At 52.0% G+C, this 16,018-nt stretch overlaps 1 protein-coding gene across 1 annotated transcript in view; it reads right to left on the bottom strand.

Annotated features, from left to right (window-relative positions):
• Positions 1 to 15,230, bottom strand: part of MCTP1 (multiple C2 and transmembrane domain containing 1) — a 311,022-nt gene extending 295,792 nt beyond the window's left edge. The window contains exon 1 of the mRNA XM_075411266.1: positions 14,557 to 15,230. Within this exon, the coding sequence (XP_075267381.1) occupies positions 14,557 to 15,132 (576 nt within the window). The 5' untranslated portion in view covers positions 15,133 to 15,230. The remainder of the gene's footprint in view (positions 1 to 14,556) is intronic.
• Between the last annotated feature and the right edge of the window lie 788 nt (positions 15,231 to 16,018).

Raw genomic sequence — 16,018 nt, forward strand, 5'->3', positions numbered from 1 at the left:
AGGTTGTGGAGTCTCCCTTCTTTAGAGATATTCCAGACTCGCCTGGACAAGGTCCTCTACAGCCTACTGTAGGTGACCTTGCTTTGGCAGGAGGGTTGGACTAGATGACCCACAGAGGTCCCTTCCAGCCCCTACCATTCTGTGATTCTGTGATTCTGTGAGTGCCGAATGCTACAGCCCATCGTTAAAAGAGGCAAGAGGATGACCAGAGTCATCCTCGCTTCTGCCCTTGGGGAGAGGATGCACCGAGTCTGCTGGGTCACCATTTCTGGCCACCTGAGAAACCAGCGCAGGCAGGGACATCCACACCAACTGCTTTATAAGAACTGCCAAGGCTACTTCTGCTGCTTTGAGATCTTTATTGTAGTATTTGCTGACTACAGCTAAACTAATGACCCCGCTCGCTCTGCTGGTCCCCTTGGGGGCTGGCAGGTGCCCCGGCTGCTGGCCCGGCCCTGTTTTCGCCAGCTCCTGGGGCACCCTCTTACCACTGCCGGCTTGACGGCCTCTTGTTGGGTGGTGAAGTGGCCCCATGGATGCCGGCCCTCCTCTTCGGGGCTCACCGGGGCACCCCCGGGGACCGTTCCCGGCCCCCACCAGGAGAGGAGGGCCCAGGCACGGCCTTCCCTGACTCCTCCTGGGGCTCTCGTGGCTCCGTGGTGATGGCAGTGGGAGCAAAGGGTGGCTGCCAGGACCCCCAGCAAGGGCAGCCAGTCAGCTGCCGGGGAGCTCTTCAGCCTCCGATCCGTCAGGGCTGCTGGAGGGGGCTGCACCGGGGGCTGGAGAGCCCCCTCGCGAGGCGGCGAGGCCAGGGGCAGTTGTGGGGCTGCCCTCCCCCTCCTCAGCAGCACGGGCCTCCCCCAGGCCCAGCCGCCGTTGGACCTCCCCGCCGCACTGCTGCACCACGGCGTCGATCAGCCACCACACAAATCTCCTCGTGTGCCTGCCCAGGACAGACCGCAGCAGCTGGACCAGGCTCTCCTCGTCCAGGCCAAATAGGCGCAGGCTGGACAGGACCAGGCTGTGCACGGCTTCCCAGCGGTTGTTGCCAAAGATCCACTGCAGCTCCCATTGCAGCTGTGGCAGCAGGGGATGGAGCAGAGATGGGTCCTGTTGGAAGAGCCGTGCCCAGAGCTGGGGATGGAGGCTGCCCACAGGAGCCCTGGGCACCGGCCCCGCAGCTGATGGCTGGGATGCCACAGGGCCATGGAGATGGTGGGCGGCTGGGTGACCGGGAGCTCCTCCGGTCAGGTGGACAGCCGTGGACGCTGCTGCAGGCAGTGAGATGATGTGCTCTGCAAAGTTGTCGTCCGCCCGCACCGAGTGCAAGATGGAGGTGACCGTCCTCTTGCAGAGGGGGCACTCGGGCTTGCTCTCAGCCCAGCACACGATGCACGTGTAGCAGAATTTGTGGAGGCATGGCATCACGTAGCTGGCCTCCTCCCAGCTGTCCAGGCAGATGGGACAGCGGTCGTCCAGCTCCGTGGCCATGCTCCTACACGCTGAGGTGGGCTGGGGGGAACTGGGGATGACAAACTGCTCCTTCTCACGGGCGCAGCAGCAGCGGGTGTTGCGCTAGAAGAGGAAGAGAGGCCACGGTCGCTGGCTGGCCCGGGCAGGGCTGGAAGAAGTGCCCAGGTTCCTCCAGAAGAAACTCCTCCCAGCTTCCCAGGGTGAGGAGGTTTCCCTGCACAGCTCACCCCTGCTGCTGTGAGCGCAGCTCCTGGGTGCCGCGGCTGCCTGAAGCTGGCAGAGCCACAGACAATCCTCCAAGGGCTCTGGGCTCGGGCACGGAGAGCTGCAAGAAACAACTCACCGAGCACAGCACCAGCACCAAGGCCTCGCTCAGCACTCCAGACCTCACAGCCTGCTCATCTGGAGTCCGGGCAGAAGCCGGCTGAGTGGGGCTGGGCGCCCGCTTATAAGCAGCAAGGGACACCTGGTCACAATCCGTCTCTTGGGGATGTCACATTCCGTCTCCAGGTGACATCACAGTCCATCGCTTGGAGACATCTCAGTCCATCCCTCAGTGACAAGAGAACCCATTGCTCAGGACACGGTGACATCAGAACCCATTGCTTCTTTGTCCTGCACACCTGGCCTTTGGAAACTTCACTAAAACCTCCAACCCCTTTGTGCATGTGTTAGGGGTTTGCACGGCAAGGTTTTGGTAGCAGGGGGGCTATAGCGGTGGCTTCTGTGAGAAGCTGCCAGAAGCTTGCCCTATGTTTGATAAAGCCAGTGCCAGCTGGCTCCAAGACAGACCGGCCACTGCCCAAGGCCAAGCCAAGCAGTGACGGTGGTGGTGCCTCTGGGATAACGTATTTTAGAAAGGGAAGAAAACAAACTCTGGGTGAGACAGCAGTTAGAAAGAGGAGTGAGACGATGTGAGAGAAACAACTCTGCAGACACCAAGGTCCATGAAGAAGGAATGGAGGGAGGAGGTGCCCGAAATGTCGGAGGAGAGAGCCTTCCCTTACAACTCCTGATGAAGACCATGGTGAGGCAGGTTGTTCCCCTGTAGTCCATGGAGGCCACAGTGGAGCAGATCTCCACCTGTAGCCCATGGAAAAGGGACCCCACGCTGGAGCAGGGGGATGCCTGAAGGAAGCTGTGACCCCATGAGGAGCCCACACTAGAGCAGCCTGTTCATCAAGGCCTGCACCCCGTGGAAGGGACCCATGCTGGGACAGTTCCTGAAGAGCTGGAGCCCGTGGGAAGGACTCACGCTGGAGAAGTTTGTGGAGAACTGTCTCCTGTGAGAAGGACCTCACGCTGGAGCAGGGGCAGAGTGTGAGGAGTCCTCCCCCTGCGGGAGGAAGGAGCATCAGAGACAACGTGTGATGAACTGACCATAACCCCCATTCCCTGTCCCCCTGCGCCGCTCGGGGGGAGGAGGAGGAGGGAGAGAAACTGGAGTGAAGCTGAGCCTGGGAAGAAGGGAGAGGTGGGAGGAAGGTGTTTTAAGATCTGGATTTATTTCTCATTATCCCACTCTGATCTGACTGGTGATGAATTAAACTCCCTTTGCCCAAGTTCAGTCTGGTTTGTCCGTGACAGTAATTGATGAGTGATTTCTCCCTGTCCTTGTCTCGACCATCGAGCCTTTCGTCCTCTTTCCTCTCCCCTGTCCAGCTGAGGAGGGGCAGTGACAGAGCGGCTTTGGTGGGCACCTGGCATTTATCGAGGCCAAACCAAAACAAGGTGGCAGAAGAAGGGTAAGTTGATCAAAATCCCTTTGACGAGAGGTGGTTAAAACATCAATCATCTATTCCAGAAATTCTGCACTTAGTGGGAAACAAAACATGTTAAGCCTTGCAATTACATAATCCCAAAGAATAATAAAGCCAAGAATTCCATCTTCTACCCCCTATCTTGTGACCACCAAACACACTGTTCCTGACAGGACTTGCACTGCATTTACAGTTCCCAGAGAAAACCACCTGTCAACATGTTCTTTTAACCTGCATCTTCAGGTCAGAAAAATTCCCTAGGGACACAAAACATTGGGACAGGATCTTTCCATGCTAGTGTCTACACACGATCTCCAACCTCCCTGTAGCATCAGGCCATATCTTCTGGGGTAGAAGACACAGATCCACAAGGAAAAAGTTGATTAATTGATAAAGAATTTACCAGCCATTGCTTGGTTCCTAGCTATAGCGCCTGCTACCCCACTCAGCAGTTAACGGCTTTCCCGGCTGAACGAAGTGGGAACATGTAAAACACAAACACCACAAAATATACAACAACAGCCAGAAGTTTTATTTTAAGCATCAGGAATGCTAAGTCTCAAACGCTTCAGAGCAAGAACTGGGTTTAATGGGAAAAAGTATGCTCTAAACACAAACCTTAATCTGTAAGGATAAAATGCCAGGTAATTACCAGACTGCTATCAGTGCCAATGACTGGAAACTCATACGACCATCCACAGAAAAAATTGATGACACAGCAACACAAACAGATCCCCAACTCATTACTCCCTCAGGGAAACTTTAACACAAACATTGAGAATATTTTGCCTTTTTTTAAAAACCAGTTGAAAAATCGTATTGCTCAAGAAGCAATAGTATTTAATGGACAGTACTCTGAAAGTACTGATGCAATACTTTCAGAGTACTGTAGGTCACCCTGCTTCGGCAGGGGGTTGGACTAGATGACCCACAGAGGTCCCTTCCAACCCCTACCATTCTGTGATTCTGAGATTCTGTGAATGCCAAAGCATGGTATGGTGTCTGCAGTGCTACTGCCCCTCCCATTTTCCCACTGAGATGCAAAACTAAACCTAACCATTTGAATCAACAAGGCTACAAGTATCTCATACTCCTTCCCATGAGGTGCCCTATGGATGAGCCATAGCTGAACTCCAAGTCCAGTTACTGGACTTGCCCACCTGGAAAACCAACTAATTTTTTTGGAGGGAGCACATCACATGCTTTGTTAATGACTTACTGCTGAATCTCTTCTCAGGCAAACACAAAATTATGTCAGCACTACTGGCTACAGACAAGCACAAACAAGGCAGAGCTGGATGTATCCCTACAGACACAAAAATGATCTATTTACCTTACAGCACTCGTAACCTGTAGTGGCAGTTGTAGCCTACAAATACTTTGATACATATCTTTCAGCACGCTGTTAAATACTCCCCTTCAACAAAATCTTTATCGTATATGGCACTGTTCCACATTAATCACTGTTAACAGTTATGTTTGCAACAAAGGAACATATTTCACGGCTTTTATATGTACTTATCACTCTCCAGTCACTTATATAGTTAGTTCCTTCTCTTCAGGGAAGGAATTAAGCACTTGGGAATCACAGAATCACAGAATAGTAGGGGTTGGAAGGGACCTCTGCGGGTCATCTAGTCCAACCCCCCTGCTGAAGCAGGGTCACCCAGAGCAGGCTGCACAGGACCTTGTCCAGGCGGGTCTTGAATATCTCCAGAGAAGGAGACTCCACAGCCTCCCTGGGCAGCCTGGGCCAGGGCTCCATCACCCTCAGAGGGAAGAAGTTCTTCCTCATGTTCAGGCGGAACTTCCTGTGCTTCAGTTTGTGCCCATTGCCCCTTGTCCTGTCACTGGGCACCACTGAAAAGAGCTTGGCCCCATCCTCCTGACACCCACCCTTCAGATATTTGTAAGTATGTATTAGGTCCCCTCGCAGCCTTCTCTTCTTCAGGCTGAACAAGCCCAGCTCCCTCAACCTCTCCTCGTAGGGGAGATGCTCCAGTCCCCTCACCATCCTCGTAGCCCTCCGCTGGACTCTCTCCAGTAGCTCCTCATCTTTCTTGAACTGGGGAGCCCAGAACTGGACACAGTACTCCAGATGAGGCCTCACCAGGGCAGAGTAGAAGGGAAGGAGAACCTCCCTCGACCTGCTGGCCACACTCTTCTTGATGCACCCCACGATGCCATTGGCTTTCTTGGCAGCCAGGGCACACTGCTGGCTCATGGTCAACCTGTCATCCACCAGGACACCCAGGTCCCTCTCCGCAGAGCTGCTCTCCAGCAGGTCCACCCCAAGCCTGTACTGGTGCATGGGGTTATTCCTCCCCAGGTGCAGGACCCTGCATTTGCCTTTGTTGAACCTCATCAGGTTCCTCTCTACCCAACTTTCCAGCCTGTCCAGGTCACGCTGAATGGCAGCACAGCCTTCCGGTGTATCCACCACACCTCCCAGTTTGGTGTCATCAGCAAACTTGCTGAGGGTACATTCTAACTCTTCATCCAGGTCGTTGATGAAGAAGTTAAACAAGACTGGGCCCAGTACTGACCCCTGGGGGACACCACTACTTACCAGCCTCCAACTAGACTCAGCGCCGCTGACGACAACCCTCTGAGTTCTGCCATTCAGCCAGTTCTTAATCCACTTCACCGACCACTCATCCAGCCCATACTTCCTCAGCTTCCCTAGGAGGATATCATGGGAGACTGTGTCGAAAGCCTTACTGAAGTCTAGGTAGACAACATCCACGGCTCTACCTTCATCTACCCAGCCACTCATGCCATCGTAGAAGGCTATCAGATTGGTCAGGCATGATTTCCCCTTGGTGAATCCATGCTGACTACTCCTGATAACCTTCTTTTCCTCCACTTGCTTGTTGATGACCTTCAGGATAAGCTGCTCCATCAGCTTTCCCGGGATGGAGGTGAGGCTGACTGGCCTGTAGTTCCCTGGGTCCTCCTTCTTGCCCTTTTTGAAGATTGGAGTGACATTGGCCTTTCTCCAGTCCTCGGGCACCTCTCCTGTCCTCCAGGACCTCTCAAAGATGATGGAGAGTGGCTCAGCCATGACATCCGCCAGCTCCCTCAGCACTCGTGGGTGCATTCCATCGGGGCCCATGGATTTGTCAACGTCCAGATCACTTAAGCGATCCTTCACACAGTCCTCCTCGACCAAGGGAAAGTCATCCTCTCTGTAGGCTTCTTCTCTTACCTCCGGGGCCTGGGATTTTGGCGGCCTGCTTTGGCACTGAAGACTGAAGCAAAGAAGAACTTTTTGGGAACTTTTAAGAATTTGAAACTACAAATTTTATTTGGTCCATAATCTGAAGCTGTGGATTTTATTTCATCAGATGACTACATCGGAAAGCGATCAGCAATATCCAAGCAGAGCACAAAGAAGCAGAGGACCATGCAGCATGATTAATTACTTGATTTTCTAAGACACGGTATTCCTCTTAACCAAAAAATCGTTCACGTGAAACATGAGTATCAAGGTGGCTTTACTGACAAATATCCCAGTACTGCGATAGCTTTATCCCCAGGGCCTACTTCTCACACACGGAGACTGAAACTTTCAAAACTCCACTTTTTGACAGCGATGGCCTGTCATAGCTCTAAGTCTTTGAAACAGGAAACCTCTGGCTTGGTGGCAAGGTATCAATCAGCTACCCCACAAGACTTCAATATAAGTCCAGAGCGATAATTCTTCTGTGTACTTGCTGTGGTTTGTCATCAGTTCACCACTACAGAAATACATGGAACATACACCGCTATTTCCCTGAGCAGAACACAAGCTCTGCATAAAACAAAATTTCATACTGAACTAAAGGTATCTAATTTGTATTTTTGATAAATTAAGTCAACCACAGAAAAAGTTTGGGGGAATTTTGCCTTCTTTTACAACAGAACAGGAAAACATTTCTTTTTTAAACTCACACTATAGTTACCTTCTTAAAATTCCCTAGAAGATAACACTTACGATATCTAGGATCAGTAGTAAGATTAGAGAGGAAAAGACAGATTCAGTCTTCAGATCAATGTAGTGTTCTCAGTCATCTTGCCAAAGACCAGAATTCATCCAAGAGGAAAAAAAAACGACAACACTTAGGTCTACTAATATGTTAGCATCCCATCACAAGACAAAATAGTTAAATCAGAACTACCTACAGAGCTGGATGCTGAACGACATACTGGCAGTTTTAAAACTTTTTTAGTCGTGTTTTTTAAAACACTGAAAAGTATTTCTCTTTGAAACAGTATGACAGCTGATGATAAGTGTTACTGTTATGCGTAATAATTTTCTGCATCCAACATTTCAACAAGAGGGAAAGAACTTTTTTCAGCACTTCTTGGAAAAATGTTTAATGCTATAACCATGTTTAGGTGTTTGCCTTTTTACATTTAAAAAGTTCAACACAATCCAGTACGTTATGAAATACAAACATGAAGTCCATGAAGTAACAGAGTTTTGACACAGTCACTTGAAATCCAGTTAGAATCCCTACACTGAAAGTTAATCATTTCACAGCAGAGTCACTCGGTAGAAAATAAGCATTTTTTTGTTCTTTAGTGCAACGACTGTTGCAATTCCTCTGTTATCCTCAATACAATTATTTTACTATGAACACCTTCACATATAAGTAGTGAAGGTGGGGGAGCAGGGGGGAGAAGAGAAAGTAAAGCTTAAATGAGGTCATGGTTAAACAGTAAATCAACAGTTGCTACTAATCCACTTTAGAATATGTAAGCATTTCACACAAGGATAAATGTGAACTGGCCAATTCTGAAAAATGATCCATCCATCTCACTTTGAAAACTCTGGAGAGATTCTTTAGTTAATTAAGCAGAGGTTATTCAGGATATAATTAAATACAATTCTGTTGTGCCATCTCTTGATTTTCATGTCAATAATACAGAGACACTGTATTAACATACCATAAGTTGACAGACTGGTCATAGGCTGACAGCAGAAGAAACAAATTAATGCATCTCAAGGTACTGAAAGATAAACCTTTTATCAGAAATTAATACTATGATGAAACAGGGCAATGCAGAACATCCCCTGATAAAATCAGATGTTTAATTAAACTCTCGGAGAAACAAACAGCCTTGAGAGACTGCAACAGCTTTCTTAAAAGGAAATGAATGTTAGCATCAGCTTTTCACTCCTGCTTGCTATTTCTATGTAACTTCTATTAACAAGTTTGAGGCTCTTCTGACCCATTCTAAACATTTACTCATCTATTTGTTCCCTGTGTGTCAGTGGCCAGATCCCCAAAAGCAAGCTTTCTCCCCTTGCTGAAAATTTTGCCCTTTTATTCTCAGAACGCTGCTGCCTTCAAATCATGTTCCATGTAGCTGTGCAAATTAGCTCTCTCCAACACTTCTTGGTTGGTATTGGCATTGTCTCAGGGAAATGCAATCCCTGACAGTCAGAAGTGTTCAATGTTCCTCACCACCTTCGCCTTCCCCAGTGCAGCTTCTCAGAAATCTGAAATAGCAAGATTCTCTTGGGTGACCTTATCTGTGTAGCTTTTCAGTGACATTTTCTGCCGCTTCTTTTGTCTTTATTGTGTTCTTTTCCCTTCATTGGCTGGATCAGCTACCAAAACATGACCTGTGACAGACACCAATTAGAAGAAACAAGCCAAATTTTTCCCTTGTGTAACTTCACTGACTCCAGAAGCTCCAAGTCAGATACAGATTTATTCTGGTACAGCCATAAAAACATGCATGGTATGCCAGTCAGGTTTTCATTGTCCCTGCTTCCCCCTCCACACCAAACCCAAAATTCTCCTCTCTTCAGGCTTCCTCGCAGCTCTGCCTCTGCTCCTACTTCATCACCGCCCATCCCTTTCTCCTTCCCAGACATCTCAGTACAACACCATGCTCCTTCCCGTGGAAGCGCAACCTCTCTTCATACGACCCAGCTCACTAAACTCCCCTTTCTCTGCAGATCCCTCCCACGTGCCACACAGCGCACGCTCTTACACCAACTTCATCAATCAATACTGAAACGCTATCGAGAGAACGGGAGAGACCCTGTATCTGGATATGTACCTCCAGTTTTTCTCGTCGTCTCATCTCTCTCTTGCATCACGCTGTGTTCCATAATCCAGACCACCATTATCCAGTCTCTGACCCTGCAGACCCACAAACGTAGGTCGGAAGGATGCCTTATCAATGACACAAATAGTTCTTTGTGCAGCAACACTAATGAAGCTTCATTTCCTACAGCTATGCATCTAGAAGTTGAGCAGCAGCCCTAGCCTTCCCCCCCCGACCCCCAATAACCCTAGAGCCCTCCCACGTCCCCACCTTACCCACATAACCACAGAACCGGAGACAGACAGGCAGCGAAGTGGTTAAGAACCCGTCCCCTCTTTAATCTTAATGGATTAACCTGTGACCTACTTTAAAAAGTCACAAAGTTTGTTGCTACCAAATTGTTATCTTGCAAGAAAAAACACAGGGGAAGTGTGCCCACAAGAGTTCTTGCTGCAGCAGCCAGACTGCAGAATCTCTGGAGCATCTCTCCTATGAGGAAAGGCTGAGGGAGCTGGGCTTGTTCAGCCTGGAGTAGAGAAGGAGGAGAGGGGACCTTATCAACGCCTATAAGTATCTTCAGGGTGGGTGTTAGGAGGACGGGGCCAGACTCTTTTCAGTGGTGCCCAGCGACAGGACAAGGGGCAACAGGCACAAACTAAAGCCGAGGAAGTTCCAGCTGAACATGAGGAAGAACTTCTTCACCCTGAGGGTGATGAAGCACTGGAACAGGCTGCCCAGAGGGGCTGTGGAGTCTCCTTCTCTGGAGATCACAGAATCACAGAATGTTCAGGGTTGGAAGGGACCTCTGTGGGTCACCCAGTCTAACCCCCTGCTGAAGCAGGGTCACCCAGAGCAGGCTGCACAGGACTGCATCCAGGTGGGTCTTGAATATCTCCAGAGCCCTGATGCACAGGATTCCTCCAAGTAGCTCCTTGAAGAGGCCAAAGTTAGCTCTCCTGAAGTCCAAGGTTTTGATCCTACTTATCGCCCTGCTTCCTCCATGCAGGATCCTGAACTCTACCATTTCACGGTCACTGCAGCCGAGTCTACCTCCGACCTTCACATCCTCCACCAGTCCCTCCTTGTTTGTTAATACAAGGTCCAGCAGCGCGCCTTCCTTGTTGGTTCCTCCACCACTTGCAAAGAAAGTTATCATTGATGCTCTGTAGGAACCTCCTGGATTGCGTGTGCCTCGCTGTGTGGTCTTCTCAGCTGATATTCAAACCCTGCCTGGATGAGGTCCTGCACAGCCTGCTCTGGGCAGGGGGCTGGACTGGGTGATCCACAGAGGGCCCTTCCAACTCCTGCCATGCTGGGATTCTGTGGACACCCCTGCAGCCAGAAACCCTCTCCCCACGCGCTCTTCACATCCACTGCTGATTTAAGGTGACACATGCCCACACACATGTTCTCCGATTAAGATGAGGAAACACTTGGAGGTTCTTTATTATTGCAAATCTTAGGAAACAGTGATATTTCCTGTCTCCTGGTTGTCACTACGTGATTACACCAAACTACAAGTGGCTTAAAGCTTTCCATGCAAAGCTACATCTCACATTCAGGAAGAATGTGATTCAGGGATTTCATTTTTCCTCATCATCTTCCTTAAAATACCTAGCAGGTCTGTTTGCGTATATATTTGCTAAAAAATTCAACAGTCTTGATCCAAAAGAGACAGTAGCATTTGCTTGCGCCTGTACTTCCATCAAATTTTAAATACTTTTTAAAGCAAGCTGTAATTCTAGTACTGTTTTACTTTTGGATAACTTAATCTCATATTTGTGATTCTGTTAGTCACTAGGATTTTTCTGATCTTTGAACACATAAGGCTGCTGGACAACAAAAATCCGGACACCTTTGAAAGTCTGTGCCACTGTAAGTAAAACTTGGATTCGAAAAATTTATGTAAGTTACTCCAAATTTGTGTTACCAGAGTTCTAAACGCACCTCCTCAGAGGTGTGTAAATGCTGTGACTGAAGCTAGGCAGGGACCTTACTGACCTGGGGCCACAGCGTGTAAGCGTGCAAGACTTGACTCCTGAAAACACACCGAACTGGAAACTCCAGCTGCTCACAGTGGAAGGTACTTGCTTACGTAGCAGAGCACTGGAGAGTACCAGGCACAAATGAAGACAGTTCAACAGCACTTTATAGTCCATGTCTCGTTCCCCCAGCTATCCCATAGCTCAGTGAATCTGGGGAATTAAATCAGAGTTAATAATCTAAGTGAGATTATACTTCTAGAGATGAGAAGAGCAGAGGATGTGCTGATTATGGAATAGCAGAACAGCTGTTTCAAATCATCCCTCCGAAACAAAGATCATGATCAGCAGCTCTGCAAACTCCACCAACATGCAAGGGACATAACAAGCTTTATTTAATATCAAAACCAGCAGTTTTGGTATGCAGACACAGCCCAAGTTAATACTAGAAACTGCTTGGAGGAATTGGCCATAATCCTGCTAATTAAAGACAAGTGTTAGAAAGCTTGGGTACCACTTTGTTTTGATTAGCAGTATTGCTTCCAAATGTTATGACTGTACCTTGTTCAAAACAAGAGTAATGCCCTCACAACTGAGTAACAATTGACAAGTTTTGTAAATAAATGTTTCGTTTCTTTGCTGAACACAACAGCAGAACGCACATTTTCGTATTTATTAATTGCTAGATGTAGCAGTCTTTAGAACAGAAGAATATCCTGTAGTCCTGAACAATAACACTTACAATGTGCCATGCATTTTTGTGAGCCAAGGGTGAGGAGAGAACGGGACTGACCACTGAAGGGAAATGCCATGAAAATAACCCCACAGAAGAAGCAACGACCGAAAACACGTGTGATTTTTCACAAGGGATAACCACACGTCCTTCACGTCAGCAGTGTGCTTATCCCCAAAACAACCCCGTGGGACTCAGGCGCAGGGTTAGGTCAAGGTCCCACACTGGCAGAAGAGGGCTGAACTCTGCAGAGGAACATGAAAGTCCCGCTGACCTCATGGGACGCTTGCAAGTCCTCGCAGAGCCAGCACCGCTCTTTGCTGGACCACGACCACGGGTTCCGCAGCCCTGACAGAAGCCAAACACGTTGATACGGCTTCTTTTTGACAACAAGCAGAGCATGGCTTTTACTTCAGTTACTCATCTCCCCCTAATTATGACAGAAGACAATATATAATAATACGTATTAGTCAACTACTCCTGCAAAAAGTGGATGACTGCTTAGAATTACACAAACTCCAGAATGACTCATATGTTTTGCACTTTCCTCGCAAGAAATTTATTCCAAGATTCAGCAGCCCCTATCAACACCAGCTTCACCACTTAATTTCAAAACTGGCAGTCGGAAGAGCTATGGCTTTGTACGTCGCCTTCCCCCAGTGCCGAGGGAAGAACAACTGTTTCACCAGCCCAAACCGACGGCGCCCGGTACGTCCTGCCAATTATCTACCACCTATTAAATTCTCACTAGTGATTGCTGTTCCGGTGTGCTGCAGAAATTAAAACAAGTAATAATTAAAATTTGCACTAGCAGGCGAGGGAAAAAGCGGAGGTGACCAGAGCAAAAGTGGCGCTGGAGGGGTCAAGGATGGAAGCCAGGAGCAAGGGGCTCTGCCAGGGATGCCCGGTGCCTCCGGGGAAAGGCGGGAGGGCGAGGGAGCCCTGGGCATGAAACCTCAGCCCCAGGACGCCTTTCCTTGTCCAAGTGACTCACAGATGGCGTGAGGGAGGCCACTCGGGCACGAAGCTCCAGCCCCTGGGACACCTTCCCTCAGCCTGATAACCCACGGACAGCGTGAGGGAGCCCACTTGGGCATGAAACCTCAGCCCCGGGACACCTTTCCTCAGCCCGGTCATCCACGGATGGCGTCAGGGAGCCCACTTGGGCATGAAACCTCAGCCCCTGGGACAACTTTCCATATCCCAGTGATCCACAGATGACATGAGGGAACCTACTCAGGCACGAAGCTCCGGCCCCTGGGACGCCTTCCCTCAGCCTGATAATCCACGGACGGCGTGAGGGAGCCCACTTGGGCATGAAACCTCAGCCCCGGGACACCTTTCCATGTCCCAGTGACCCACAGATGACATGAGGGAGCCCACTCAGGCACGAAGCCCCAGCCCCTGGGACACCTTTCCTTGTCCCAGTGACCCACGGACAGCATGAGGGAGCTCCGGACATGAAACCTCAGCCCCCGGGACACCTTTCCATGTCCCAGTGACCCACGGACGGCATGAGGGAGCTCCAGACATGAAACCTCAGCCCCTGGGACACCTTTCCTCAGCCCGGTCATCCACGGATGGCGTCAGGGAGCCCACTTGGGCATGAAACCTCAGCCCCTGGGACAACTTTCCATATCCCAGTGATCCACAGATGACATGAGGGAACCTACTCAGGCACGAAGCTCCGGCCCCTGGGACGCCTTCCCTCAGCCTGATAATCCACGGACGGCGTGAGGGAGCCCACTTGGGCATGAAACCTCAGCCCCGGGACACCTTTCCATGTCCCAGTGACCCACAGATGACATGAGGGAGCCCACTCAGGCACGAAGCCCCAGCCCCTGGGACACCTTTCCTTGTCCCAGTGACCCACGGACAGCATGAGGGAGCTCCGGACATGAAACCTCAGCCCCCGGGACACCTTTCCATGTCCCAGTGACCCACGGACGGCATGAGGGAGCTCCAGACATGAAACCTCAGCCCCTGGGACACCTTTCCTCAGCCCGGTCACCCACGGACGGTGCGAGAGATCCCACCCGGGCATGAAACCTCAGCCCCCGGGACATCTTTGCTTGTCCCAGTGACTCACGGACGGCGTGAGGGAGCTCCGGACATGAAACTTCAGCCCCCGGGACACCTTTCCATGTCCCAGTGACCCACAGATGACATGAGGGAGGCCACTCGAGCACGAAGCTCCAGCCCCTGGGACACCTTCCCTCAGCCCGGTCACCCACGGACAGCACGACGGAGTCAACCTGGGCATGAAACCTCAGCCCCCGGGACACCTTTCCATGTCCCAGTGACCCACAGATGACATGAGGGAGCCCACTCAGGCACAAAGCCCCAGCCCCTGGGACACCTTCCCTCAGCACAGTTACCCACAGACGGTGTGAGGGAGCTCCGGACATGAAATCTCAGCCCCCGGGACACCTTGCCATGTCCCAGTGACCCACGGACGGCGTGAGGGAGGCCACTCGGGCACGAAGCTCTGGTCCCGGGGACGCCTTCCCTCAGCCCGGTCACCCACAGACGACCCTCGCCGCCCCGGGGGCCGGCCACTCACCGTGCTGCCGTCACCGTCCTCCGGCGGCCGCTCCTTCCTCCCGCCGGCGCCGGGCGAGCCCTGCAGCAGCTGCTCCAGGCAGGCAGCGCTGGGCAGCGAGGAGCTCTTCTGATGGGACAGGTGCGCGCCGGGCCGCCGCCCCTCCTTCCCGCCCCGCGGCCCCTCATCACCGGCGGCGGGGCCCTCCCGGCGGCCGGGCGGCGGGCCCTTGCCCTGGGGGAGCAGGTGCTCCCGCAGCCGGCGCAGGGCGGAGGCGGACTCGCCGCCCGCTTCCAGGGGCTCGGCGGCCGAGCAGCAGAGGTTGGGCTGGGAGGAGGAGAAGACGCGGTCCAGCACCTGCCTCCGCCGCTTGAAGCCGCTCCGCTTGGCGCCGGGCGGAGGGTCCGCCTTGCCGCCGGCCGCCGGCGGGGCGGGGGGGTCCGCAGTGCGGCGCTCGGCCGCCGCCCGCCCGCCGCCGCTCCGGCCCTTGCCCCCCAGCTGCAGGTTCTTCCACAGCCGGGCCTGGAAGGACGCGGCCGGCTCGGGCTCGCCGGGCTTCTCCCCGCCGGCCGGCCGGGGCTCCTTGCCCGGCTCCATCCTCCTCCTCCTCCTCCCGCGGCGGCTGAGGGAGCGGCAGCGGCACAGCCCGCCGGAGCCCGGCGTGCGGGGCGGGACGGAGCGGCAACCGCCGCCGGGGTTCGACCGCGCCGCCCCCCTCCCAGCTCCTGACGGCCGGGGGAGGACGGAGCCCCCTCCGCGGCCCCGCCGGGAGCGCAGCTGCGCTGCGGGGGGAGACGAGGGCTGCGGGGGTCGGCGGGGACGAGCGGGGAGCAGCGGGCCGGGCGGCGGAGGGCGCGTTCCGCCGGGAACGGGAGGTGGAACAGCCTCAGCTCGTCACGGGATCCCTAAGGTTGGAGAAGACCTCTGAGGTCACCAAGTCCAGCCATCAACCCATCACCCCCACGCCTGCTAAACCGTGTCCCCAAGTGCCACATCCACACGGGTTTTGAACCCCTCCAGGGATGGGGACTCCCCCACTGCCCTGGGCAGCCAGCTCCAACGCCTGACCACTCCTTCAGCAAAGAAGTTTTTCCCAATATCCAATCTGAACCTCCTCTGATGCAGCTTGAGGTCATTGCTTCTCGTCCTGTCTCTGGTTACCTGGGAGAAGAGACCAACCCCCGCCTCACTGCAGCCACCTCACATTTTTCTCCAAAAATGAAAGAGAATTATAATAATGACATCATTTTCTCATCATAGCATGTCCCGTCACTGCATTTTTGCATGCTTAGTACTAGCTAAACTTTCTTTCTTAATTTAAATAATAGCAGCAGGATTATTTTACAGAATCATAGAACCATAGGTTGGAAAAGACCTCTAACACCGTCAAGTCCAGCCGTCACCCCAACACCCCCACTCCTGCTAAACCATATCCCCAAGTGCCACATCCACACGGGTTTTGAACCCCTCCAGGGATGGGGAT

This window comes from Opisthocomus hoazin, chromosome Z (genome assembly GCF_030867145.1).
Source record: "Opisthocomus hoazin isolate bOpiHoa1 chromosome Z, bOpiHoa1.hap1, whole genome shotgun sequence".
Taxonomy (NCBI): Eukaryota; Metazoa; Chordata; class Aves; order Opisthocomiformes; family Opisthocomidae; genus Opisthocomus; species Opisthocomus hoazin.